Genomic DNA, 26864 nt, shown 5'->3' with positions numbered 1-26864 from the left:
GCTTCGGGAAGGGCACTTGGCATATTCCTATGATGGGTGAGGAAACTGAAGCTCAGGCAGTTGGCATACAGTGATGCTGGGATTTAAACCCAGGACCAGTACCCCTGAGCACAATCACACACCATACTATGTGTATGGCAGGGGGGAAAGGGTGTTTTTCAAGTGGTTTCAGGTACTGGGGAGATAACTCAGCAGTTTAAAGGTGCTTTCTTATAAAGCCTGCCAGCCAGGGTTCAATTTCCTCTGCCACCCATATAAAGCTGGGCAGACATTGTTTGCAGCATCAAGAGACCCTGGTGCACACTCATGTGCGTGCCCACACACACACACACACACACACACACACACAAATATATGTTTCAAATGATTACGAATTCTATGGATGAGCTATATTCTTATTACTAATGTTAATTTTGTGTGAGGCTCTGAATAATATTGAATAATACTGCTGATTTTTTGGTCCCGTGCTGGAGTGGCATGGCCTTTACTTAGTTCTTTTGGGCTCCAGGGTGTGATAAGCGGCAGGACTTTGCGGGGTGTTGACCAACAGCCTCAGGGGGGGCCAGTTCTTGCTAAGAAGAGGGAGCATTTCTGTACCAGGCATGTGGCATGGTGGTAGAGCTCTTGCCTAGCACGTACAGATCTGGGATTAGACGCCCAGCATAGCAACAGGAAAAAAAAAAAACCAACAAACACATTTCTGAGGTGGGCCAATATGCTTGTCTCTGCTTCCTTTTGCTTCTACTCCAACTCACTTTGGCCCTTCTTGGGGAGAAAGAGGGCATTTATATGAGCAGAGAGAAATAAATGTTGGGAATTACAAGGTTTAAGTGTGCACAGGTAGGGCTGGAAAGATGGTTTAGCATTTAAGGCACTTGCCTGTGAAGCCCAAGGACCCAGGCCTGATTCCCCAGATGTGCAAGGTGGCGCATGCGTGCATCTGGAGTTTGTTTACAATGACTAGAGGCCCTGCTGCACCCACCCGTTCTCCTCTCTCTCTCTCTCTCTCTCTCTCTTTCTCTCTCTCTTTCTCTCTGCTTCTTTCTGTCTCAAAATAAATAAATAAATAAAATGTGTACAGGTAAATAGTCCAGGCTTCCAGGTTGCCATTCAGATCCTTCTTGTGCACCAAGCTGGTGTCAGGCACTTCCTCCTTCTCAGCCAGTCACCGACTCCTCACAGCAGCCTTCCTGAGAGCGGGAACCTGTCATTAAGTAAAGCCGTTTTCCTCATAAGGAGACTTGTCTTGGGTAATTAATGGGGCTGGTCCCGGAGCACACAGCTAGCTAGTTTGTGGCCAAGTCTTCCAGTGGCTGTTTCGCTCAGGACCCCCAACCTAAGTCCCCCCTCCCCAGCCCGCCCCTCCCCCTCCTCCACTCATCTTGCTCTTCCTGGAATCCCCATGCTGCTTCCTTTCAGGAGGGGGTGGATCTTCTCTCTGCCAGTTTGTGCCTTACTGTCATTCAGACCTCTGCTCTACACTCACCAACAGGCCTTCCTGACCGTCCCCGGCCCAGCCAGCACGAGGGAACGCCCGGCCCCCATGCTGTTCCTCTTTGTGGCACACACCACTCCCGGCCATTGCTTTTTGACATTTATTCCTTTAGTGCCTGGCTTCCACAAGGGATGTGACCTCTGCAAGAGCTGGCCTGTTTGGTTCACTGCAGTATCCCGTCCTTCACAACGGATCCTGGCATGTGTCCTTCCTGTGGCCGACTCTGTTGAGCCTGGCCCAGTGGGCGAGACTCCCCCATCAGAGTGTCAAGAGGACCTGAGAAGTCTGAGCAACCCACTCCTCTTGGGGCCTCAGTCTCCACACCCATCAAATGGGAACGTTGCGTAGGGTCATTGCTGGGGTCCCTCAAAGTTTAGTTTCTCGGAACCTGGGGCTGCCTTTGCCCAAACACAGTTACTGGGTACAGAGCTCTCAGGTTTTGGCTGCAGCCCAGCATTTCCCCTGGCAGGTTCATACCAGCAGTTTGCATGCTGTGGCACAGTGACACAGGAGTCTCTGGGCGCCCATCCCTTCATGCAAGACGCTCATATGCGTCAGTGACATTGTAGGGAGGAGAAAGAGCTCATGAAACGCCTTGCACAGCCCTTTGGCCGCTGTTAGCGTTCTTACTGTCCTCCTCTGCCTTTCTTGTAGGCGTCCTTGAGTTCTCCTAGCCAAGTGCTGCTGGATTTTTTTTCCAGCCCTTTTTCACGTTGACCACCAAAACTGCCAGTCACCAGGTGTTTATGGGAAAATGTGCTCCGATGGGTCAGCATCAAGATGATTTCTATAGACTGGTGGGAATTCCCCCTGGCTTTCTCCTATGTGGTTTAATGATCAGGAAATCAGACTTCATACTTTGCAGAATATTTTAGCAAACCCTATATAGAGAAAGGCTCCAAACCAAGGTACTGCAGTGATTGCAGTCTCCAAAGAGATCCTGAATCTCTCCTCCAGTTCTAATTTTTAAATTTTTTTTAGAGAGAGCAAGGGGGCAGGGAGAGAGAATTGGTGTGCCAGAGCCTCAGCCACTGCAATGGAACACCAGACGCTTGCACCACCTAGTGGGCATGTGCAGCTGTGCGCTCGCATCACCTTTGTGCATCTGGCTTATGTGGGCTCTGGAGAGTCTAACGTGGGTCCTTAGGTTTCGCAGGAGAGCGCCTTAACCACTAAGCCATTTCTCCAGCTTGCCCAGCTCTAATTTTTAATAAAAGCTCTCAAGGTGAGCTGCAGGAGAGAAGGAAGTTCCCAAGCAGCTCTTGCATATACCTTAGGTTGTCTCCATTTAAATGTTATGGGGACAAAGGCTGCTGTGTGTGTGTGTGTGTGTGTGTGTGTGTGTGTGTGATCCTGATCACCTAAGCCATGACATAAGCTCCCTATTGCATAAATCATATGGGCACCTTTCACTTGTATATAGCATTGGCAACCTATGGGGAAGGAGGCAGACAGCTGGAGGATCCACAGACACACAAGTGCCACCCTTAAGCACTCTCCCAGGACACTTGTTCAGCTAATCTTCTGTGAGGTAGAATCCTGACGGAGAGCCTGTTATAGAGAATTCTGAGGTCTTTTAGGCAATCTGACTCTGTTCCAGTTCCTCCAAGGACCAAGATTCTGGGGGAATTGCTCCTGGTCATTACTGCCCTCGAATGAGAGGGGCCGGGTGGGGTCACTGGTATTGTGGCCCATGGTCTGGCCTGGGAAAGGGTAGCCAAGCCCACAGAGTAGCATGGGAAACTGTCCCCACCTCATAAGCCTCACAGTATCATCACATGTGTAGCAGGACTGGGCTGGCCAGGTCCCCTCAAAGGTCAGGCTTTGCTGGAGTCAACTAGGAGGTCTGGGCTGAGCCCAGGAGGAAGGGTAACTAGCCTGTGCCCTTCTGCCACACAGTGACCTTGCCTGTGCCGTTCAGGTGGCACAAACATGCAAAGAAGAAAACAGTAAGCCTGGCTCCCAGAGACAACTCATTTCCTTAATAAAGTAATAACAGAGCTGACTAATTTACATCCCTAGAAAGATGCAGGGCAAGGGTAGGCCAGAGTGTGTGTGTTCATTTTAAGTCCTGCCGTCACCCCTCAGTGAGGAAGTGTCTTGAAACGTGATGGAATGTTGGGGCGTATTTCCTTGGTGCTTCAGTCCTTTAAGGGAAAGCACGGAAGACAAATGAGGAATGGCAGCAGCAGGGAAGGGTTTTGCCTCCCCCACCCGTGTTGTGCAGACATTATCTGCTGTAAAACTGTCGCTGAAGGATGGAGAACCAGCTTTTGGCTGCAGTGGCCCTCAGATAATGTCAGTGCTGAGCAATGACCCACGATTTGTTGGCACCAAGCAAGTCCTTCTAGGGCTCTGGTGCCAGAATCCTTAGCGGAGCCTGAACAGCTGTTCCTCCCAGGAAAATGAAGAGGCCTTAGTAGCTGGTGTCCATGGGCCCCACAGTGGAGGACCTGACAGCTTTTTTTTTTTTTTTTCTGTAATGGAAGGGGTAAGGTAGAAGAAAATGCTAATGTCCTGCCAAATCAAGGGTAAGCCTGAGATCCTAGATGCCCACCAAATTCCTGGCAAGGCACTGTGTTCATGGACAGCATTTTGAATCAAAAGACCCTACAGAGGGCAGACCCTGGCTTCCTAAATGTCCTAGTGACTTTTCTCATTGCCTTGACAAGATACTTGATAAGAAGCAGGTTCAGGGAAGAAGGACCTATTTTCACTCACAGTTCAAGGAGCTGTAGTCCATCCTGTCAGGGAAAAGAAGGTGTAGCGAATGGCTGGCAGCTGTGGCAGCCGGAGCAGGGGGCTGCTTGCTCACATCTTGGTGGACCAGGAAGCATAGAAAGGGCAATGCTAGCTCACTTTCTCCCTCTTCCCTTTTTATTCAGTCTGTGACCTCACCCATGGGATAGTGGTGCCTAAAACCTGGGCAGGTCTTCTTTACTCAGCTGATTATTTCTGGAAATGTCCTCACAAACACATGCTAAGCTGAACCTCACTGATACTGTTCCTTCATCCCATTTAGGTGATGGCTAAAATTAACCATCATATCAGAACCCCAGCAGGTACTGTTGGCTAAGTACAATACAAAATAGGTAGGCATGGGGCACAATTGTGGAACTTTGGAAAAGGAAGGCTGTAGGGACCTTCAAAGGGTCCTGAGCACTCTAGATTCTGCATTACAAAAGAAAAATGTCATATCCCTTTATTTGGGTTTGGCGTATTTTTTTTTTAATTCTTTGTTCATGTTTATTTATTTAAGAGCGACAGACAGAGAAAGAAAGAGACAGATAGAGAGAATGGGTGCACCAGGGCCTCCAGCCACTGCAAACAAACTCCAAATGCTTGCGTCCCCTTGTGCATCCGGCTAACGTGGGTTCTGGGGAATCGAGCCTCGAACCAGGGTCCTTAGGCTTCATAGGCAAGTGCTTAACTGCTAACTCTCCAGCCCTGGCGTATGGTTTTGCTGTCTTTGCCATGTTAAGTTTCTGGCACCTTTCTAATGATGCTCAGATGAAGATTCTGGGAAAACTTCCTGTGCTGACTTTGAGCTCCTCAGTGGTGACCCCGATAGGGACAAAGCAAAGGTCGATGCTTGAGGACCCTGACCACCATGGAAAGTGTACTGGGGACTTGATTGGAGGTCTGTCCCTTTGTAGGTCCCTGGCTTGGTCACTCACTCCTCCGCGGTTCATCTGTTTCCACAGGTCTCTGGATGAGCAAGAGCTGACGGAAGCCTAGCCCCGCCTTCTCTGTGTGCTGGGGAACAGGGCTGCACGGCCCCCGTGGCACCCATGCCGAAGAACAGCAAGGTGACCCAGCGTGAGCACAGCAATGAGCACGTCACCGAGTCCGTGGCTGACCTGCTGGCCCTCGAGGAGCCTGTGGACTATAAGCAGAGTGTACTGAATGTGGCTGGCGAGCCAGGTGGTAAGCAGAAGGCAGCGGAGGAGGAGCTGGATGCAGAGGACCGGCCAGCTTGGAATAGCAAGTTGCAGTACATCCTGGCCCAGATTGGCTTCTCTGTGGGCCTTGGCAACATCTGGAGGTTCCCCTACCTGTGCCAGAAGAATGGAGGAGGTAAGATGCCGCTCTGCTTGCACCAGGGTGCTCTGGAAATGGGCAGGGCTGAGGGCGAAAAGAAACACACTTCTGCTGGGGGAAAAATGGAGCCCTTGGAGGTGGGAGCTCGGGATTCTTAACAAGACTCCCAGGAACAGCCATCAGGGCCCATAGCTATCAAAATGCTAGAGGCCATACTGGCCACAATGCCAGGGGTCCCTTCCTAGCCTAGCCATTGGGGTTTGGGACCTAGTACGTGTTCCTGACCCTCTCTGTGCTTTTCTTCTTCTGTTTTGGTTTTTCGAGGTAGGGTCTCATTCTAGCCCAGGCTGATCTGGAATTCACTATGTAGTCTCAGGCTGGCCTTGAACTCGTGGTGATCCTCCTACCTCTGCCTCCTGAGTGCTGGGATTAAAGGCATGCGCCACCACGCCCGGTCTCTCTGTGCTTTTTAGTACCTTACCTGTAAATTGGGAATGAGAGTGGCTCTTGCATTATAGGACAGTGAAAGGATTAAATGAGCTTTACACACCCCCTAAGCAAAGAGCAACTGACGGCTGGTGTTATCCAATTCTCATAAGGGGCTAAGCACTGTTCTAAACACTTAATGGTGTTAACTTCAGATACCCGAAACTGGGGATTTGGGGCATCCTGGGACAACCAGAGAACCAGTTTCACATGATTCACCTATAGACTCCTCCCAGCACCCTTAAGATGGGAATTTGCTGTCCTTGCTTTTAGAGACTGCATGGCAGAAGCACAGATGGGCTAGATAGTTTGTTCAGGGTCACGTGGGATGAAGGTTTCAGGTAGTAACAGGATTCCACCTGGAGAGCTTGGCCCTGGCCTGGGTACCTTATACCACATTTGCTTCCTTTCTGAATGGGCCCTTATGTGATCGATACCTGGGTGCAAATTCTTCTTGAAAACCTGACCTGGTATCAAGCTAGGTAGATAGATGCCCCAAACTTTTCTCTCCAGCACCTGGAGGTAGACCAGAATTTTCCAAAAGCAGCCTGGTTTAAAACTATTTGAGAATTTACTGAAAGTAAACAACCCCCCAATATGCTTGGGAACAACATTTTCCAAGCCTAACCTCCTGAATAAGCTAGCCAACAGGGAACTTCACAATTCCCAAGTCCCTTATCTTGAGACCACAACACGCCAGCCTGTTCAATGCTACAGGTCTACAGGCATTTTCACCCACATCCTTCCTCTGTACTCCAAGGGATCTTTGCCATGTAGCTTCTGCCAAGAATGTTGCCCCTCCCATTCAGGGACCACTCCCTATATATCAGTAACTTTTCTCATTGTTGGGTCAAAGTACCTGACAGAATTAGGTGTGGTGGTACACGCATTTAATCCCAGCACTTGGGTGGCTGAGGTACGAGGATTGCTGTGAGTTTGAGGCTAGCCTGAGACTAATTCTAGGCCATCCTGGACTAGAGTGAGACCCTACTTCCACAAAACAAAACAACAACAACAAAAAGCATGACATAAGAAGCTTGAGGATTCCTTCCTTCCTTTTGTTCTTTCCTTGTGTTTTCTTTTCTTTTTTTAAATCTTATTTTGAAGCAAGGTCTCACTCTATTGTCCAGGAACTCACTGTGGAGCCCAGGCTCACTTGAACTCATAACAATCCTAGGAGGAAGGATGTATTTTGGTTCGTGGATTCAGAGGATTTTAGTTCATCGTGGTGAAAAAGGGCATGGCGGAGTGGCTTTATGGCAACCAAAGTATTTTGGGAGCGACTCACATCACGGCAGACCAGGAATTAGAAAGTAACACGGAAGCAGGACCAGGCTATCATCAATGGCCTGTCTGCAGTGATCCACCTCTGCCAGCCAAGCTCCACCTTCTCAAATGGAGTCATCAGCTGGTATTCAAACCAAGTATTCAAGCTCATGAGCCTGTGGTGGCTATTTCAGACTCAAGCTATGACGCCATATACATATATATATATTTTGGAGGGTGGTTTGAGGTAGAGTCTCACTCTTATCCAGGCTGACCTGGAATTCACTACGTAGTCCCAGGGTGGCCTTAAACTCATGGCGATCCTCCTACCACTGCCTCCCGAGTGCTGGGATTAAAGGCGTGTGCCACCATGCCCGGCATGATGCCCTTCTTTTAAGGACACATGCTCCGCTTGGTTCAGGCTGGTGGCTTTTCTGCCTTCCCAGTTTTCCCCTGGGAAGAGCATGTGAATGCCCATGTGACCAAGGTAGAGTTAGGACCCACATAGTCACCTTGCTTGAAAGATTTTCTTCTTGTATTTTGTTTGTTCGTTTTGTTTGAGGAAGGGACTCATTCTGTAGCCCAGGCTGGCCTTGAACTCATGGCAATGCTTCTGCCTCAGCCTTTTGTCCTGAGTGCTGGGATTACAGTCATGAGCCACCACACCTGGCTGAAAGATCCGTTTTTCAAATCTGTCTACAAGTAGCTGCCAATCAAAGCATTTGGTTCCATATGCCAAATTCCTGTGTTCAAAGCAAGATACGCACATAAGACCATACTTGCCTTGTGCTCTGTGGGATGTTGACAAGAGCCTTGTGGTACCCACACTCATTTGGAAGGCAAGTGGCATTTGGAGACTTAGCTGAGAATCTCTGACTGTCCTTTCTAGCTAATATCATCAGCTCTCCTGGGCACTCAATGCTGAGTCAGAGTCCTTGTCTTTACCATACAGCATCCCTGCCCCACCCGCTCACGTGCCAGTGCTCTTGCCTAGGCTGCCTGCTCCGAGTAACTATAGCACTTTTGTTCTCATTGCTTGAAACAAAACACCCAACCAGCCGGGCGTGGTGGTGCACGCTTTAATCCCAGCACTCGGGAGGCAGAGGTAGGAGGATCACTATGAGTTTGAGGCCACCCTGAGACTACATAGTGAATTCCAGGTCAGCCTGAGCCAGAGTGAGACCCTACCTCGAAAAACCAAAAAAAACAAAACAACCAAAAAAAAAAAAAAAAACACACCCAACCAGACACAGTTTATAGGAGGAGCTGCTAAAGGGTATATATCAGGCTTAAAAGGTTTTTTGTTGTTGTTGTTTGTTTGTTTTTTGTTATTGTTGTTGTTTTTTGAGGTAGGATCTCACTCTAGCCGAGGCTGACCTGGAATCCACTATGTAGTCTCAGGGTGGTCTCAAACTCACGGCGATCTTCCTACCTTTGCCTCCCGAGTGCTGGGATTAAAGGCATGTGCCACCACGCCTGGTTTAGGCTTACCGTTTTAAAGTATATTTTTATTTATTTATTTGTAAGGAGAGAGAAAGAAATGATGAGTGTACCAGGGCCTCTAGCCACTGCAAATGAACTTCAGATGCATACACCACTTTGTGCATCTGGCTTTATATGGGTGCTTGGGAATCGAATCCAGGTCATTAGCTGTTGCAGGCAAGTGCCTTGACTAAAACTGCTGAGCCATCTGTGCAGCCCAGGCTTAACGTTTGAGAGGAAACTTCATCACGGTGAAGAAAGCAGGGCAGCTGGCTCACAGCCTCACATACCAGCAGCAGAGAGAACAGCAGGAGGGAGCTAGCTCTGAACATCCAATAGGCTGGACTAATAAAGTTTAAGGCCTGCCTCCAGGAAGACACCCCCTCCAGCAAGGCTCCGCCTCCAAAAGGCCCCACTAGCTGAAGACTAAGTAGGAGCTGTAATCACAAACACTTGAGACCGTGGGGGACACTTCACGTTGAAACCACCGCATGAGCTCACTTTCTTTTCACAGCGGGCCCCGTGTGATGGGTAACAGGTGGAAGAATTCTTGTAAGTGGCCTTTTTGTAAGTCAAAAAAAGTTCAAACATCAGCAATTTCATATGGCTCTGCCTGGTATTTTCATCCTCTCTATACAGATGACAAAATGGAAGCAAAGATTGAAGTCACTTGCCCAGAGTTACCCAGTGGGTGGCAGAGTCAGCACTCCAGCCTGGGTGGTCTGATCCCAGGACCTGCTCTCAGCTCCTCAGTTCATGTCTCTAGGGGTTGGGGCCAAGTTTGGCCAGCCGTGAGGCACAGGGTATAGCCTGTTAGAGATCTGGGGAGCCTCAGAGACCAGCCCGCACCTGCCTGTCGCCATGTTCTACTAAGTGGTCTAACGTCTTGGGCAGGGCTCCCAGCTATTCATTCCTGCGGTTTCTGAACGTTACTCAAATATCAAAGGAAACATAGCTGTCTCCAAGTTGCGTTTTCAAGTGATTTCAACCAAGCTAGCATACAGAAGTACTTCTGATGAACCGCCAGTTCCTCTCATCAGCACGGCAGTCTTCCCCTGAGCACTCAGGTCAACCTGGCTGGGGTGGACAGGGTCTGGGTGGCAGCACACTGATCTTCAGTCTTTGTCACGGTCACTTTCGGAGGTTTCCCTCCTTTCTTTGGGAAGACAGCGAGGCATCTATAGAATGTACCAACATGCTTCGCTGACACTCACCTTCCTGTGTATCTTGTCATTCCACCCAAGAATGCTGGGACAAGCCACAAAACTGGGTCATCCTGGAGCAGATCACTTCTCTCTGCTCCCACCTCTCCCCACCACAGACCAGGAGGCTCAGGGATCTGCCCTCCCTTCTTTGAGCACTTGATAGGGCTGCGTATTTGTGGTAGACTGAATGTGTATGCGGGTGTGGACGATGAATTGGACGCTGATGTGTGGGGCTCAGTGAGCGGCATGTCTGGGAAAGCTCTCCCTGGGAACTTCACGGGACCCCGCTGCTCCCTCAGTAGATGTATACCCGGTTGGTTCTGTGTGACCAGTTCAGGATGTTTACATGCCACCTGACATTACCCAGATGAATCTGATGACATGCCTGCCTCTCAAGGCTCCCCTAGGATGTCATCTGAACCTTCCAAAGCCTGTGCCTGGTGCAGGCAAGAGCCTCAGTAAACAGCCTCTATTGTTAAGGGTCAGGTTTTGTGTCTGGGAGATGCCTGGCTCCCAGAGCTCATTGGCAGATCGTACAATTCAGGGGAGCAGGTGGGATGTGAAGTTATGGTGGGCAGAGCAGTGTGGCTGAGGGGTTCTGGGGGTTCTTCTCTTAAGAGGCTTGTCCTGGAGGTGCTGGCTGGGTGATCATCAAGGTCCTTGTGACCAGGACCAGCCTGATAATTTGACAGGCAGGCAGGGCCTGGCTGACAGAGCTGCTAACAGGACTAGGTTGTTGGCACAACTCTCGTTGGGGCGCGCTCATCCGTGTCCAGCCGTGGTTTTAATTCTCCTGCTAAGTGCCCTGTCAGCTGGAATTGAGATTGTGTGCAGCGAGATCTGGGACAGCAAGATTAATTTGTCATCTGGAATCTAGCGAGATCCATTCTATCTTTTATGACCCTCCCCACCATGCTTTCCTGAACAGCTGATTGAGAAATTCCTCCCAATTAGCTGTGGGTTAAGGGCGATGCCGGTAAGCACCCTCTCTCCCTGGAGATGTTCCAAGCTCTGCTTCCCCAGAGCTGCCCAGTTTGTTGAAGCACCATCTGGCTCAGATGCAAGCAGACTGGGCCCTGGAGGGTGGGGAAGGAGATGGCCAGGGGCGAGTGGGTAGGGCCCGTGCCACCTGTCACTGTGCTCGGGGCACCCTCTTACGCCTCTCCCCTCTCCCCACAGGTGCCTACCTGGTGCCCTACCTGGTGTTGCTGATCATTATTGGCATTCCCCTCTTCTTCCTGGAGCTGGCTGTGGGCCAGAGGATCCGCCGTGGCAGCATCGGTGTGTGGCACTACGTGTGTCCTCGCCTGGGAGGCATCGGCTTTTCCAGTTGTATCGTGAGTACGGGGCACTAAGTGGGAGACAGGGGTGCCGCTTTGGGGTACTGGGGAGGACATCACCAGGTTTACGGGCAGCAAGGGGAGCAAGAGGGGTCCTCAACATGAAAGTTGCATCCAGCCAGTGTCTCAGGGCCATAGTCACCATTTTTTTATAAGCTTAAAGTTGGCCACACTGCTTGAGATAGCATGTGATATATGCAAAGGGACACGTTCACAGGAAGGCCCCGAGACATCTCGGCCACACCTCTCTGGGACATATGGACTGCGCACCTCAGCCTACCAGCCATCAGCACTCCGTAAGAGAGGCCCTCCCCTTTCCTTAGGAAAGAGCATTTTAAATGAGCCAGTATGTGGTTCAGGAGGAGGCAGTTCTGGGGCTCTTGGTCCCCTGATTGTGCCATGTGAATGAGCGGTGTTAGAAGACCCAGACGGGAGCCTTGTGGTCCATCCAGAAGGCATGAGGCTTTGTGGGAAGGGGGATGCAGCCCCGGCCCTGGCTGCGGCTGAGGTCTGCGGAGAGCCAAGCCAGTTCCGCCCTGTTCTCACACCACACATCACCTTTGCATAGGTTTCATATGGCTAACTACAGTGTGTATTCATATGCAGGAATGGGGGAGGCTGTCAGTCAAAGAAGTGGGTGCTTCTCTCTGTCAATTCAAGCGTGGCCTGCTGTGTGTGGGGAGAGGGGGGCAGTCAAGTGAAATGGAAGAAACCAGGTGTCCTTGAACTCACTCTGATCAGCAATCTCACCACTGCCTGAGATAGCCCAGTCCCAGGAAGGGACCTCTGAGCTATCAGGAGCAGATGCAGCCAGAGCAGATGCAGCCGAGCCCTGCCTGTGAAATGTTGCTAGACCCATCCTCCTATTTTAAATAAGATTCTACCAAGCTCAGTTACTGTGTTTCCAAGAAATGAAAAACGATCTCTTTGTAGAGGCTGGCTGCTATCAGTTTCAAAGAGTAGCATCCTGAGGGGGGGCGGGGGCGTGACTAGGGAACCAGTAATCCACACACTCTCTAAGAGCCCCGCGATCTGGGCCTGTTTACTGTAAGGACAAAAGCTGCTGTGTGCCTCTGTGGTCCTGGAGGGCATCTCTTAATTAGAATCCTAAGTCATCAGGAAATGATGGGGGAAGGGCTTCAAGTATCTTACAGAAATTTCAAACTGGAAAGGATTAACATTTTAAGAGTTTGTTGCTTAAAGGAGAAAAATTTAATATCCCAGGAATTCCTTTGTGGATGGACCAGATGAACGTTGGAGGGCTGGGAACAGACCCCTAGCGGCTCCATCTCGTCCCCAGGAGTCCCTCGTGGGTGTCGGTCTGTGGCTTGGGGGCTCCTGGTTGCGCTGTAGGGAGGAGGTGGCAATGCCCACACCCTCTGGGGTCCCGCCCCCGCCCTGTCCTCAGGTCTGCCTCTTTGTCGGGCTGTACTACAACGTGATCATCGGGTGGAGTATCTTCTATTTCTTCAAGTCCTTCCAGTACCCACTGCCCTGGAGTGAATGTCCCGTCGTGAGGAACGGGACTACGGCAGGCAAGTGTGGGACCCCCCTCCCCAAGGAACCCCAGCTGGTGCCTCCAGACAGTCCTGTCCCAGGAAGAAGTTTAAATGGTTTATTGCTCAGATTTAGGATTTCATTGATGCATTGTGTCACCTTGGAGAAGCCACTCTACACCCTGACCCTCATCTCGTTCTTCTTCCTCTGTGGGAATGATCAAATGGTCCCCAGGCCTGGCCCACAGGATTCTTAGGGATCGAATATGAGTGACGACAAAACTCTGGGGCTGGTGACTTATTTCCTCATGAACTCCTGCATTATTCCAGCAGCACATATCTGAGCACAATCTTTTTCTTTCTTTTTTTTTTTTCAAGGTAGAGTCTCACTCTAGCTCAGGCTGACCTGGAATTCACTATGTGGTCTCAGGGTGGCCTTGAACTCCTCTTACCTCTGCCTCCCAAGTGCTGGTATTAAAGACATGCACCACCACGCCCAGCTTCTGAGCACAATCTTTTTTTTTTTTTTTTTTTTTAAAGAGCTGTTGCCTTCCTGGGGCTTTGCTCTTTTTTTGTTGTTGTTTATTTTTATTTATTTATGTGTGAGCGACAGACAGAGAGAGAAAGAGGGATAGAAAGAGAGAGAGAGAGAGAATGGGCACGCCAGGGCATTCAGCCACTGCAAACGAACTCCAGACGCGTGCGCCCCCCTGTGCATCTGGCTAACATGGGTCCTGGAGAATCGAGCCTCAAACCGGGGTCCTTAGGCTTCACAGGCAAGTGCTTAACTGCTAAACCATCTCTCCAGCCCAATGAGCACAATCTTAATTTGCTTACCAGCCCTGCAAACAGCTAGATGAATGTTCCACTTCAAAGATGGGAAAACAGAGGCCTTGAAGCCACTTTCCCATGCTTCACCATCATTTAACCAATGACCTGAGATGACAATCCAGCTTTCCATCTCCCAGACAGGGACCTTCCCCCAAGGATGCGTTGGCCAATTTGGCCTAATCTTTCTGGCCTTTTGTGGACATCAGCAGGGGGTGGCCTGGGTGGGGATTCATCCTCTCAGACCTCAGGGTCTTCCAGATTCCTGCCACCCAGAATGAGCAAGCATCATCTGGCCGCCCAATCCTTGGCCACCCCTTTATTCACTGCTGCCTGGAGAGCATCCTGCAGAGGAGGCAGCCATGGGGTGCACACTGAGGCTCATGGCCTTTGCTGTGGTTTCAGTGGTGGAGGCAGAGTGTGAGAAGAGCTCGGCCACTACCTACTTCTGGTACCGAGAAGCCTTGGACATCTCCAACTCCATCTCGGAGAGCGGGGGTCTCAACTGGAAGATGACCCTGTGCCTCCTCGTGGCCTGGAGCATTGTGGGCATGGCTGTAGTCAAGGGCATCCAGTCCTCAGGCAAGGTGAGTTGAGGGAGGGTAGCAGAAAGACCCAGAAGGCAGGAGCTGGGATCTCAGGTCACCGAGGCAGGACGCTTCAAGTGGCTGAGGCCCCACTAGCCCCGGATGACAAGTCTGGTTTGGGAGAATGGAAGCATGACGATTGCAGTGTCTTCCACTGAGGACAGCCCACTGGGGATGAGACTGCTGGACAGCCATTGCGCTGACCCTCATCTCCCTCTGAGCTCACATAACCAGGCCTGTTCTGAGGACATTGAGAAGAAGGAAAACTACAAGTATTGTCCAGATTTTGCTTCCTTGGGTCCTCAAGCCCAACACTTACATAGCCTGCTCTATGAAAGCCAGCAGTTTAGGTAAAGGGCTGTAAGAGCAGGTGGGCACAAGGGCAGTTCTGTGGCCACCTCTGGGGGTTCAAACCAGTCAAGCCCCCCACATTTTTCCAGTGGCTCCAGTCCTTTTCTTTTTTTGCCAGAAATGGAAAGAATGGCAGTCTTGTTGTAGCCCCAGTTGCTCATCTTGTAGACAAGGGAACTGAGGCCCAAACAGGGAAAAGCACCTTACCTAATGTCACACAGAGAGTCTCAGCTCAAACCAGAGCCCTAGACAGCCGGCTGAGGCTCCTGATTGTTTGTCAGACCAGAGCAAAGATGCCATGCTCTGGAAAGGTGATGTCATGCCGGCCACCGATCCTCTCCCTCCCCAGCCAAAGTAGTAGCTGACACTTCACAGCATTTATCAGGAATGTCACATGTCTGAGCACCCTTGGCTCTCAAAACTTACTAGCTAGGATGAGGAAACAGGTGTTCCAAGGTTAAATTGAAAGCCTGAGGTACCATAGTTGGCACCTAGCTCAGGATGTGCAACCTCTTAGCCTCTTTGAAAAATTATTTATTTATTTGAGACAGAGAAAGTGAGTGAGAATGGATGCGCCATAGCCTGTAGCCACTGTAAACCAACTCCAGACACATGCATACCAACATGTGCATCTGGCTTACATGGGATCTGGAGAATCAAACCGGGGTCCTTAGGTTTCGCAGGCATGCACCTTAACCGCTAAGCCATTTCTCCAGCCCCCTCTTAGCCTTTCTGCCGCTTGGTTCTTAATGTCCCTAGGGCTTGTTTCAATACAGCAGAGGGTCTGTGAGCACATCCTTTGTGTAGATTCTATACTAGGCTCTACCCAGGACTGTGGAGGTGGACAAGACGTGCATCTGCTAGCAGGTAGTGCGTGGTGCAGTCAGCTTTGCCAGGGCCTGGGCCCTCTTCTGATGGGCTCTGCTTGGGAGCTGTGTTTGTGGTCTTAGATGCCTTCAGTTACAGGAGCCCTAGGAGCAGGGGAGATTCCAGAGGGGTCCAACGAGGGCATGACACGAGACTGGGAGCATGAAGAGGGAGAGCATAGGGTTTCCATACTCCACAGCAGCCCTTGGGAGTGGGGGAGTGGGGGCTGCCAGCTCGTGAAAGGTAGATCAGCCCCCGGCACAGCCACGCCGACTCCAGCTTGTCCTCCTCCTGCTTCTGCCTGGGCTCAGGGCCAGATGGGGTGGTGGGTTTGGCCGGGTGCCCAGGGGCTCCAGGCTCTGTGTTCTGCTGCCTGCTATCAGAGGAGGCTCATTTGCCCCAGCTGTGAGCAGGGAGGGTGCTGCCAGCCACAGGAGGGCCTGTTCCTGACGGGGGGCCTCTGTCCTCCCGACAGGTGATGTATTTCAGCTCCCTGTTCCCCTATGTGGTACTGGCCTGCTTCCTGGTCCGGGGGCTGCTTCTGCGAGGGGCCGTCGATGGCATTCTACACATGTTCACTCCCAAGGTAAGAGTTTGGGGCTCCCGCATGCTGGGAAACCCCAGCAGGTCTACTGGGCCTGGTCAGGTTCCTACAGTTTAACACAGCTTGCTGTGTCTCGGGTGTAGTGCTAGGCCCTGGAAGGAGGCACAGGGGAAGGGCCGTGGGCCCTGTCTTTAAGATCTCTAAGAAGAGGGCCATCACAACAATTTGGATGAAATCAGAAAACCTTTAGCAGGAAGATGACAACCCAAATGGCTCTTAGGGAGCAGGTAGGACTTTGGTGAGCGCCAGGAGGACTTTGTCATCAAGGGGAGGCTCGCGAGCCAGGGTGTGGAAAAGCACTGGGCAAGCGGGAAGCAGCTGTGGACACTGAGGTTTGGCCGAGACGTGAGGCAGGGAGCTTCATTCATTCATTGGCTCCTAGGGGTCTTCATGAAGGATCCAAGAAGGTGCCTAGGGGAATAGAGCTGCCTGCGCTGAGGAATCCTAGCTTGTAAGGGAAGTGGGGAACACACTCGCTCCTTGTCTCCGCCCTCCCGATAGCTGGTGGCAAAGCTGAGCGGGAGTGTAGCTTTCCTGAAGGACACAGGTGTCTTGAAGATGTATACCCAGCTTTTCTGAAGGTGATCTGCCCCTGCCCCATGGCCTTGCCCCTCTAGGCCCTTTACACTACTAGACATAGCGACATGAGTCAGTCCACTGGGGAATAAAGAATTTCAAGCGTACAGTGACAAGCCCCCCAGTTTTCCCTAGCCAGTGTACATCACCTTCCTCACACTGTGGGGTTGAGAAGTTCACTTCCAGATCTCAGCTGGAGCAACCTGCAAGCACATGCTGAGCCTCTCCAGCTCAGGGTTAGACAGAACTAGATTAGCTTGAGACCTCAGGGCTCTATAGTGCCACTTAATACACACACACACACACACACACACACACACACACACACACACACATAGACACACACACAGAGTTCACATAGAGAGAAGAACCTAGATCAGATTGGTCAGATTGGTTCCTTCAGCTGCCCTGCCCTGCCCTGCTCCTGTGAGCAGGCTGGCCATGGCCCAGGCCCATACCATTCCATAGCCACCAGTCTGCCTACACTGGCCCTAGGTATTTTTGAGCCAAAGGGTCTTGCAGACATGTCCACTAAGGTCCACTCTGTGAGGCATGCAGCAAGTCTCTTGAGGCATTAATGTAGATCACTAGCCAGGTGGCTGGTCATAGAGCTGTGAGCATATCAGATATCTGATAGGGAAAAAGATTTCAACTTTGAGTTTTGGGGGAACAGGGGAAAGTCGTCCTGTGAAGACCACTAATGGTTTCTACCGCAGACTTTACCAGTAGCCTTAGAACCAGATTTAGCCAAAAGTATTCACTTAAGTCTTTTTATTTTTTTATTTAGTTTAAAATTTTCCAGGTAGGGTTTCACTCTAGCCCAGGCTGTTCTGTAGTCTCAGGACGGCCTTGAAGTTCTGGCAATCTTCCGACCTCTGCCTCCCAGTTGTTGGGATTAAAGGTGTGCGCCACCATGCCTGCCTCCCTTGAGTCTTTGAGTTATACTTTACTGAGCTTTATGAGGGAATTATTTACTCTGCTAATGTTCATAAATGTGGAACTTCACAAAGTTCTCCAGGTAGCCTCTTGATGGAGTTAATAGTCACTGGTATGAAATTCCAGGGGCTAGCAGAATAGACTTATTGGGATTAGCTGCCAGTCCCAGGACATACAGCATGACACCCCCTAGATTCAGGCACCATTTAAAATGTCTCTAATTATGAAATGCCTCAAGCATATAAATGCATATCTAATAATAGAGTAGACACTTTTGAAATTAATATTAAAGATACCAATAAAGAGCCTTGGTAACTCTACCTGGCTTTGTTACTTTCCCTTTTCAAAGATAGCTCACAGTTCTAAAAGTGGGGGAAGTTCAAGGTCAAGGCATCAGCAGATTCAGTGGTGGAAAGGCAATGGAACTGGCTTGAACCTCTGTTATAAAGACGCAAATCCCACTCATAAGGGTGGAGTCCTCATGATTTGATCACTTCCCAGAGGCCCCCAACTCAATGCTATCACACTGAATATGAGGTTCTAATATATGAATGGGGGGGTACCAACATTCCGACCATAGCGACCACTATCCTGAATTTGGTACTTCCCTGTCTTTGAAGTGTTATACCTAGATGTGTTTCCGTAAATAATGCATAGATAACATTTATGCGCACTCATGAACTTTATATAAATAATGTTATAATGCTTTTTTATTTATTTTAAGAGGGTGAGAGAGAGAGGCAGAGGCAGAGAGATAGGTCGATAGAGAATGGGAGCACCAGGGCCTCTAGCTCCTGCACAGAAACTCCAGATGCATGCACCACCAATTGCATCTGGCTTATGCAGGTACTGGGGAATCGAACAAGGGTCCTTAGGCTTTGCAGGCAAGCACGTAACCACTAAACTGTCTCTCCATCCCTATGACTTGCCTTTATTTTTGGATAACACTATTTCTTTTCTTTTTTCGAGATTTACCTGTGTTAATAAATAAAACTCTAGTGTGATGACCTGTGAGTTCTTCTGATGGCACAGTAACTGGTGTCAATAGTGTGTGAACTTCTTGAATTTTCCAGGAAGTTTTTGCCAGACCATCAAGGTCTGGGAGGCTATGTAAGGGTATGGACGCTTCCTCTAGGTGGATGGGGAGTCCCAGAATAGGGAGACTCTGGACAGAGGAGCAGCATGATATGGTCACTGTGAGCCTCTTAGAAGACGGCTATAGAGAACCCAAGGAGTCAAGGTGAAATCAGAGGGTCATGTGGGTGACAGGCAACTGTTTGGCCCCAAGTGGTAAATGGGGTGATGAGAGGAGGTTGTATTGAAGGTGCAGTTAGGAAGCAGAGTCAGCAGGATTTGCTGCTGATTAGCTGTGAGGTATGGGGGAGAGGAGGGAGCCGAGGGTCATTCCAAGGTCATTTGCATCAGTAATAAAAATGATGGAGTTGACAGTTAAGGAGATGAAGAAGGAAGGTGGTAGAAGGAATTACTGGAGTAGTGTTTCAGCCATGACAAGTTTAAAATATCAAATGGAAGGCTGGAGAGATGGTTTAGCCGTTAAGGCGCTGGCCTGCAAAGCCTAAGGACCCACGTTTGACTCTTCAGATCCCATGTAAAGCAGACGCACAAGGAGACACAGCACACAAGGTCTCACATGTGCACAAGATGGCACACGTGCCTGGAGTTCAGTTACAGTAGCTAGAGGCCCTGGTGTGCCAATCCTCCCCCGCCCCCTCCCCACACCTTGCTCTCACACGTTAAAGAAAAAAGGGGGGCCAGTCTGTTAGGCTTGCCTAAAAAAGAAAATATCAAGTGGAAAGGCAAGTGGAGTGGGTGGTTGGGTCAGTGAATCTGGAGGTATAGATTTGGGAGTCTAGGGTAATGGAGCTAAGAGGGAATGTTGTCAGAGAAGAGGATTGGACACTGAGGCCTCGGTGCTTGCAGTTTAGGGGAGCAATAGCTGGTGCAGGAAGTGAGGACTGCAGAGGCACAGTGCTGGGGGAATGCTTGAGGCAAAGGGATGGTCAGGTGATGAGCACTGGCAATGGCCAATCACTTTGCAGCAGAGGGGTCACTGGCAACCTGGACAAGCTATTTTGATGGAACACTGGGAATGAAGTCTAATAGTAATGACCTGAAGACAAAGTAGTCAGAGGCCATTTATATTCAGTAATTTTGCCATAGAGGTACTCAGAAAAAATGAGAACTGGAGAGTGCCATGGGGTGAGGAGAGTTAATGTAGAATTTTCTATCATGATGAAAATAATCCATCAAACACTGCTGGTGGGAATTTAAAATGGAGCATAGCTTTGATAAACAGTCTGGCAGCTTCTTCAGAGATTAAACAGAGTTAGCATATAATCCAGCAATTCTACTCCTAGGCTTATATTCAAAAGAGCTGAAAAAATGTATTCATACAAAATTTGAACATGAATATTCATAGCAGCCTGTTTATAATAGCCAAAAAGTAGAAGCAACCAAAATGCCTATCAGCTGAGAAATGGGTAAAGAGAATGTAGCGTGCACGTGGAAAAGGAATATTGTCCTGCCTTAAAGGAATGAAACACTGATACATACTATAATATGGAAGACCTTGGACTACATTAAGCTGAGTCAAAGAGTCACATCCTATATAATTCCAATCGTATGCAATGTCCAGAACAGGCACATCTGTAGAGACAGTTATTTGTGGCTGTTTGGACCGGACTTGAGCAGAAGCTGGAAAGACACGAGGAATGACTGTGAGTATAGGCTTTATCTGGGGGTGAAGAAGAGGTTCTGAATTGATTATGGTAATAATTGCACAACTCAGATGTATTATAACTTGTTGAACTATGCACTTCTAAAAATTCCTTAAGAAAAGAAAAGAAAGGAAAGGAAAACAAGAAGAAGAAAAAGAAGAAGGACAAGAAGAAGAAGGAGGAGGAGAAGAACCTGGGCATGGTGGCACATGCCTTTAATCTCAGCTCTGAGGAGGCAGAGGTAGGAAGATCACTGTGAGTTGAGACCATCCTGAGATTACATAGTGAATTTCAGGTCAGCCTGGGCCAGAGTGAGAGCCTACCTCCAAAAAAAAAAAAAAAAAAGAGGAAATTGATGTTGTTCTCCCAAAGGAAGGAGGACTATAAACAGAGAGGTCCAGTGCTAACAAGGAGAGGTTGGCCTTAGCTGGAAGCATCTAACAGAGGAGAGGGCATCCCTGGGAATGATACTAGCCAGGGAGAGGCTGTGGGGAGAGGTTTCCTTGGGTGGAGCAGTTACTATCTTTTTTTTTTCTTTTTTTTTGAGGTAGGGTCTCGCTCTGGCCCAGGCTGGCCTGGAATTCACTATGTAGTCTCAGGGTGGCCTTGAACTCATGGCGATCCTCATACCTCTGTCTCTATCTTATTGCTGAGACAAAACACCGGGTCAGAAGAAGCTCAGGGGAGGAAAGGGTTTATTGGTTGATTTCAGCTTCTAGCTTTAAGAGGAAGTTTCATCGTGGTGGGAAAAGCATGGCAGGTCAGGAAACTGGCTCACATCTTGTCACAGTAGCTGGGAGGGAGCAACAGCAGAGAGCTCACCTGTGCGTACCCAGTTAAAAAAACCCTCAAGCTCCCCCTCCAGTGACAGACATCCCCAAATAAAGCTCTGCCTCTCAAGGGCTTCACTGCCTGGTGAGCGTTCGTCACAAATCCCTGAGGCTATGGAGACATTTTACATTCAAGCGGCCACCATGGGGTTCTCATCGGGCAGTGTCAGCAAGGCAGGAAGCCAGGAAGAGGCATCAGAGGGCTAAGGAGGTGCGATGAGCAATCACTGCCCTCCTGGGCTCAGTGGCGAGGGAAATGTGACCAGCCCTGGCTGGTGACCCAAGATGCAGCTTTTCACATGTGAACATCCTGACGTCGTGCCCCTTGCCACGGTTGTGTTTTACAGTGGACGGTGTTCACTAAATGCCAGGTACTGTGAACTCACTTAAACTTCCTAGCACCCGCCCCTCAAGGGAGGTGCTCTGATCACTGCAGTTTCACGGAGAGGTGAGCTGTGGGGCAAAGTTGTAAGTGGGCAGAGGAGCCAGCTTGCGAGGAGCTCTGCGGAGTCCCAGCTCAGCCCATTGAGGAAGTGCGGAGATGGAGGGCAGCCTGGAGAGAACAGAGCACTGGTGTGAACGCAGGAGGACTACCCACATCGTGTATGTGTATGTCCTGTCACACGTATCGATTGCTGTACCTGTATGAGCACAGCTGGAGGTGTGCTCAGGAAGCCAGTGCCATGATTATATCTGGGGAAGAGAACTGGGCTTCCTGGAACCAGGGTTGAAGAGGTGGTCACAGGGCCAAGGGTGTATGTTAACACTTACAAAAAAGAAGAGGGGGGTTGGCCCCCACAAGTTCCAAGAACAGTCAGTGAGACCTTCTTGACCCCCAGCATTCAAGCAAGGGCCCCTTAGCAAGACGGTGAGGTGGTCCAGCTTTGTGACTAGAGAGAGCCATAGGATCTGGTTCAGACTCGTCACCCAGCCCGAGGGGACGTTCCCTGGAGCTCAGGCCTCTGTTTTCGTGCGGCAGGGTGGGGAGGCACACTAGCAGCACCGCGCACGGCTGTCAGGGCTGCTCCTGTCGGGCGGGAAGCCCATGGTAAGCGCTCGCAATTTATTGCTGACCTTGTTCTTCGTGAAGGTGACAGTGTTCTTGGGCAGTGGGAACCTGGCATCCAGTGCCATCTGGTGTCTCGTGGCCCATCTGGCTCTACACGGGAGCCGCTGCAGCAGTGCTGAGAAGACAGGGTGTGTGATGCTGTCACAGGAGGCTCAGACTGGGCCTCCGCAGCCACTGCTTCTGCAGTCAGGAAGCATCTTGTGCTGAAAAACACCTTGCTCCCTCGACAGGAAGTGACTCAGCTGCTGTGCCAAAGAAACAGCAGGAAGCCATTGCTGTTTCAGACCGGGCACCCAGTGAAGTCCCCTTCCCATCTCTCTTGTAATCTCACCCCGATGTCTGCAAGGGATGTGGCACATCCTATCTAGATAGGGGTTCATCCTCAGTTGACACTTGCTGAAATCACATATTATCACCCCAGGAATCCTGGCAAGAGCCACCTTTAAATTCAAGTCACATCAGGCAGCTTCAGGATGGGTTCACCCCCAGATTAGCTTGGGGTGTCTGTTCCCCTCAGTCAGTGAGGGTACACCATCAAGCAGGAGTGTTGCAGGAATGCCCACAGGGCACTTTCCCTCCCAAAGTTAAGCTCCAGCCTCAGGTGCTTTACTGGGGCCCCAGCGCCTAATCAATATATATCAGTTTCCTTCAAACGCATGAAGGGCTGGGGTGACAGAGGGTGTAGAAGAATGAGACTGGCCAGGTGCTGATAGTTGCTAAAACTGGGTAGTGACTACAGTGGGGTACATTTCACTATCCTTTCTGCTTGTGTTCATTTTATAATAGATAGTCTCTCTCTCTCTCTCTCTCTCTCTCTCTCTCTCTCTCTCTGTGTGTGTGTGTGTGTGTGTGTGTATGTATAATTTTTTTTGGGGGGGGTCATTCAAGGTAAGGGCTCAAACTAGCCCAGGCTGACCTGGAATTCACTATGTAGTCTCAGGGTGGCCTCGAACTCACAGTGATCCTCCTACCTCTGTCTCCCAAGTGCTGGGATTAGAGGCATGCGCCACCATGCCCAGCTCCATATTTTAAGAATTGAAAAATAAGGGCTGGAGAGATTGCTTAGCAGTTAAAGCACTTGCCTGCAAAGCCAAAGGACCCAGGTTCAACTCCCCAGGATCCACATAAGCTAGATGCACAAGACAATGTGTGTATCTGGAGTTTGTTTGCAGTGGCTAGAGGCCCTGGAGCACCCATTCTCTCTCTGCCTCTTTCTCTTTTTCTCCCTTTCTTTCTCAAATAAATAAATAAAAAGAATTGAAAAATAATACTAGATAAGATCAGACACACACACACACACACATATATATAGATAGATATAGATATAGATATATAAACCTTATTTATTTGAGAGAGAGAGAGAGAATTGGAGCACCAGGGCTTCTAGCTACTGCAAATGAACTCCAGATGCATGCACTACCTTGTGCATCTGGCTGGCATGGATCCTGGGGAATTGAACCTAGGTCCTTTGACTTTACAGGCAAGTGCCTGAACCACAAAGCCATCTATCCAGCCCAATACATAAGATCTTAACAAAGAAACAACTGCTCTCATCCAAAGTCATTGCATAGACTTTAATCCTGTCCTTCCTTCTGAAAAGTTCCCCCCCACTACCAGAAAAGCAGGCAACATTAATATAGCTAAGTTTTACAAAGTTTAAGTTTCAACACCCAAGAATCTGCTTGTCCTAAAGGACCACGTCATAGCCCAAGAAGTCTGCTATATCCACAGACCCTTCTCTGGTCTTCCCTGCTCTGCTCCCAACCTCAAGGACTTAGGTCAGCTTTCATCTGTCTGTCTCTCTGTCTCGCTCACCACCCTTTCCTTCTCTTCTGTGTGCCAGGCACTGTCCACACAGGTCTGAGCTAGAAGGAAGACGTACCGACAAGAGCTTGAGTGTGCACGTACCGTGACTAGTTCTGGCCCCGGAAGTCAGCAGAAGCTTCAGAGAGGAATGGTGCTTGTGTTGGGTTTTGAAAATTATATAGGAGTTTGCCAAAAAGTGAGTAGGAGGAAGGGAATTCCAGGTTGACAAGCCAGCCAGGGGCAAGCCCAAGAGTATGAAGCGTGGCAAATGTGCTGCATTCAGAGCAGGGAGAACAGGCCGGGCGTGGTGGTGCACGTCTTTGATCCCAGCACTTGAAAAGGCAGAGGTAAGAGGGTTGCTGTGAGTTCGAGGGCAACCTGGGACTACAGAGTGAGTTCTAGGTCATTCTGGGCTAGAGTGAGACCCTGCCTCAAAAAAAAAAAAAAATCATTCCTTAGAGTACAGAGAACATAGAATGGACAAAAGGTTATCCCAGAAGACTGAAAGGAGAATCACTGAAGATTTTTATCATGCAGGGAACATGACAAGCACTCTTTCATGTCAACTTGCCCTCTCACAAAATCCCATACTCCTTCCTAGGTGGCAATCATGAAACTGCCCATAGCTCTTCTTTAGGTCCTGGTTTTCTAGCCCAAGAGATGTGCTCAGGCTCCAGCAGTTGGTGGAATTGTCACAGTGGGCACCCGGGGACACCACTGAACATCAGCATGCCTTCCTAGGTGTATGCAATCCCTACACCTTTTTCTGGAGCCCTTTTGGGAGACTCACTTTTAAACCCTACCAGGAGAGAAAAGGTGTACAGGAGCCCCTTCTCAGAGGAGGCTGTCTGCTCGTCTCCTTTTCTCAAATCCCCACTTCTCTGTGAGGCACAGTAACAAGCTCCTGTTTCCCTATCCACAGATCCCAAACCCAAATCCCCTTAAAAACCAAAGGTTGCTTTCCCTTGTTTCTTCCCCTCATAACTTATTTGGAGGGAAACGACCTGCACAGACGTGAGGTTATTTATAGTCTTTATTGATCTGTGCGGTGTGAAGATTCCATATTCTGCTGCCAAAACCCTCATGTGCTTGATTACAGGGTATCTCCCTGCAGCCTGCTGGGGGCGGGCGCAGTCAGCCAGCTATGTGACACATGCACCACACTGCCTTCCCAACGTAAAATTAGCCCCAAAAGTCTGTAGTCCAAGCTGAGTTTGGGCCCCCATCCATATCCAATCCATCTCTTGGGTCTTCTTGGTTTCTCCTGCTTAAGTTTCTCTATCAGTCCCACCTGGCCCCAGGCAGAGCCACCATTGCCTGCCACCTGGACCACCAGAAGGTACTTTTTTTTTTTTTGGTTTGTGAGGTAGGGTCTCACTCTAGCCCAGGCTGACCTGGAATTCACGATGGAGTCTCAGGGTGGCCTCGAACTCACGGTGATCCTCCTACCTCTGCCTCCTGAGTGCTGGGATTAAAGGCGTGAGCCTCCACGCCCGGCAGGAAGGTACTTCTTCATGGCTTCCTGGCTGTGTACATTGGTTTCCTCTAGAAAACTACATCTGATAGTATCCTTCCTTCTTAGAGCCTTTGGTTTTTCCTGGATTAAGTGCCTCTGGTGGCGTTGCAGTCACCTTCAAGTTGCCGGCACCAAGCACCAGACCAAAAGCAGCTTATGGGAGGAAAGGGTTTATTTTGGCTTACAGACTTGAGGGGAAGCTCCATGATGGCAGGGGAAAATGATGGCATGAGCACAGGATGGACATCACCCTCCTGGCCAACATCAGATGGACAACAGCAGCAGGAGTGTGTGTCAAACACTGGCAAGGAAAAACATGCATAAGCCTGCCCCTAAGAACACACCTCCTCTAGCAAGGCTCCAATTCCCAAATCGCTACCTAAGCATTCAGAACACATGAGTTTATGGGGGACACCTAATTTAAATCACCACAGATGGTTACAAGGCCCTCTACAGGCCTTTGACTCTTGGCTGCGTGAGCATGATCTGTACTACCTGACACACACTCTTCTACCTGCACTGCTCCACCTGCACAAACTCACCTATACCATCTTACCTGCGTGAACCCACTTGCAAAAAAAAAAAAAAGATCATCTCCTGCACAAACTCACCTATGCCACCTCCCCTGCCTCCCCTACCTGCTTCCCAATGCCATCTGTACCATCTAGCTGTCCCACTCCACCCGCACCATCTTACCTGCTCACCTCACCTGGTGCAGCCTCACTGGAATCATTTCACCTGTGCCACCCACCTGTACTTCCTCACTTGCACCACTCCATCTGTCCCTCTTACCTGCACCCCCTGACCTGTGACCCCCTTACCGCCAGCACTGGAGCAGTTATCTTCTCATTGCTGAGACAAACACCTGACTGGAAAAAGCTCGTAGAAGGACAGGGTTTGTTGAAGCTTACTATTTTGAGGGGAAACATCACCGTGACAGGGTCAGCGTGGCAAGAACAGACCAACGGGCTTCGCCTCTGGTCACCTCAGCTGGGAGGAAGCAGCAAGAGTGTACCAGCAAGCTGGGCCGGACCATCAAATCCCAAGGTTCACAGGCAGCCGCACACCTCCTCCAGCAAGGCTCTACCTCCCAAAGCTCCATCAGTAGGAGTCTTAAGCACAAGCACGTGAGGCTGTGGAGGACATTTGGCATGATCTGCCCCTTCCTATCTGTTCGCCTGTGCTCCCTCAATTATACAGCTCTGCTTCCTCCTGGTGTAACCACCCTGGCCACTTCCCTTTCCCTTTCTGTCTACCCTCTGTCCCACCTTAGGACCTCGGCTCACACCGATCTCTCTGCCCTAATTAATGCTGTCTTCACTCCTGCTGCCACCCGTCAGGTACC

The 26864-nt window shown here is 49.9% G+C and overlaps 1 protein-coding gene across 3 annotated transcripts in view; it reads left to right on the top strand.

Moving 5' to 3' along the window:
- The window catches only part of Slc6a17 (solute carrier family 6 member 17), a 50543-nt gene that overhangs the window by 12861 nt on the left and 10818 nt on the right, over window positions 1-26864 (top strand). For all 3 annotated transcript variants that reach the window (XM_004659013.3, XM_045138829.1, XM_045138828.1), the window contains exons 2-6: window positions 5200-5572; window positions 11155-11312; window positions 12724-12850; window positions 14045-14226; window positions 15920-16030. In XM_004659013.3, coding sequence (XP_004659070.1) covers window positions 5287-5572; window positions 11155-11312; window positions 12724-12850; window positions 14045-14226; window positions 15920-16030 — 864 coding nt within the window. In that variant the 5' untranslated portion in view covers window positions 5200-5286. The remainder of the gene's footprint in view (window positions 1-5199; window positions 5573-11154; window positions 11313-12723; window positions 12851-14044; window positions 14227-15919; window positions 16031-26864) is intronic.

Source organism: Jaculus jaculus, chromosome 19, assembly GCF_020740685.1.
Source record: "Jaculus jaculus isolate mJacJac1 chromosome 19, mJacJac1.mat.Y.cur, whole genome shotgun sequence".
Taxonomy (NCBI): Eukaryota; Metazoa; Chordata; class Mammalia; order Rodentia; family Dipodidae; genus Jaculus; species Jaculus jaculus.
This window is presented reverse-complemented; position numbering and strand designations above follow the sequence as displayed.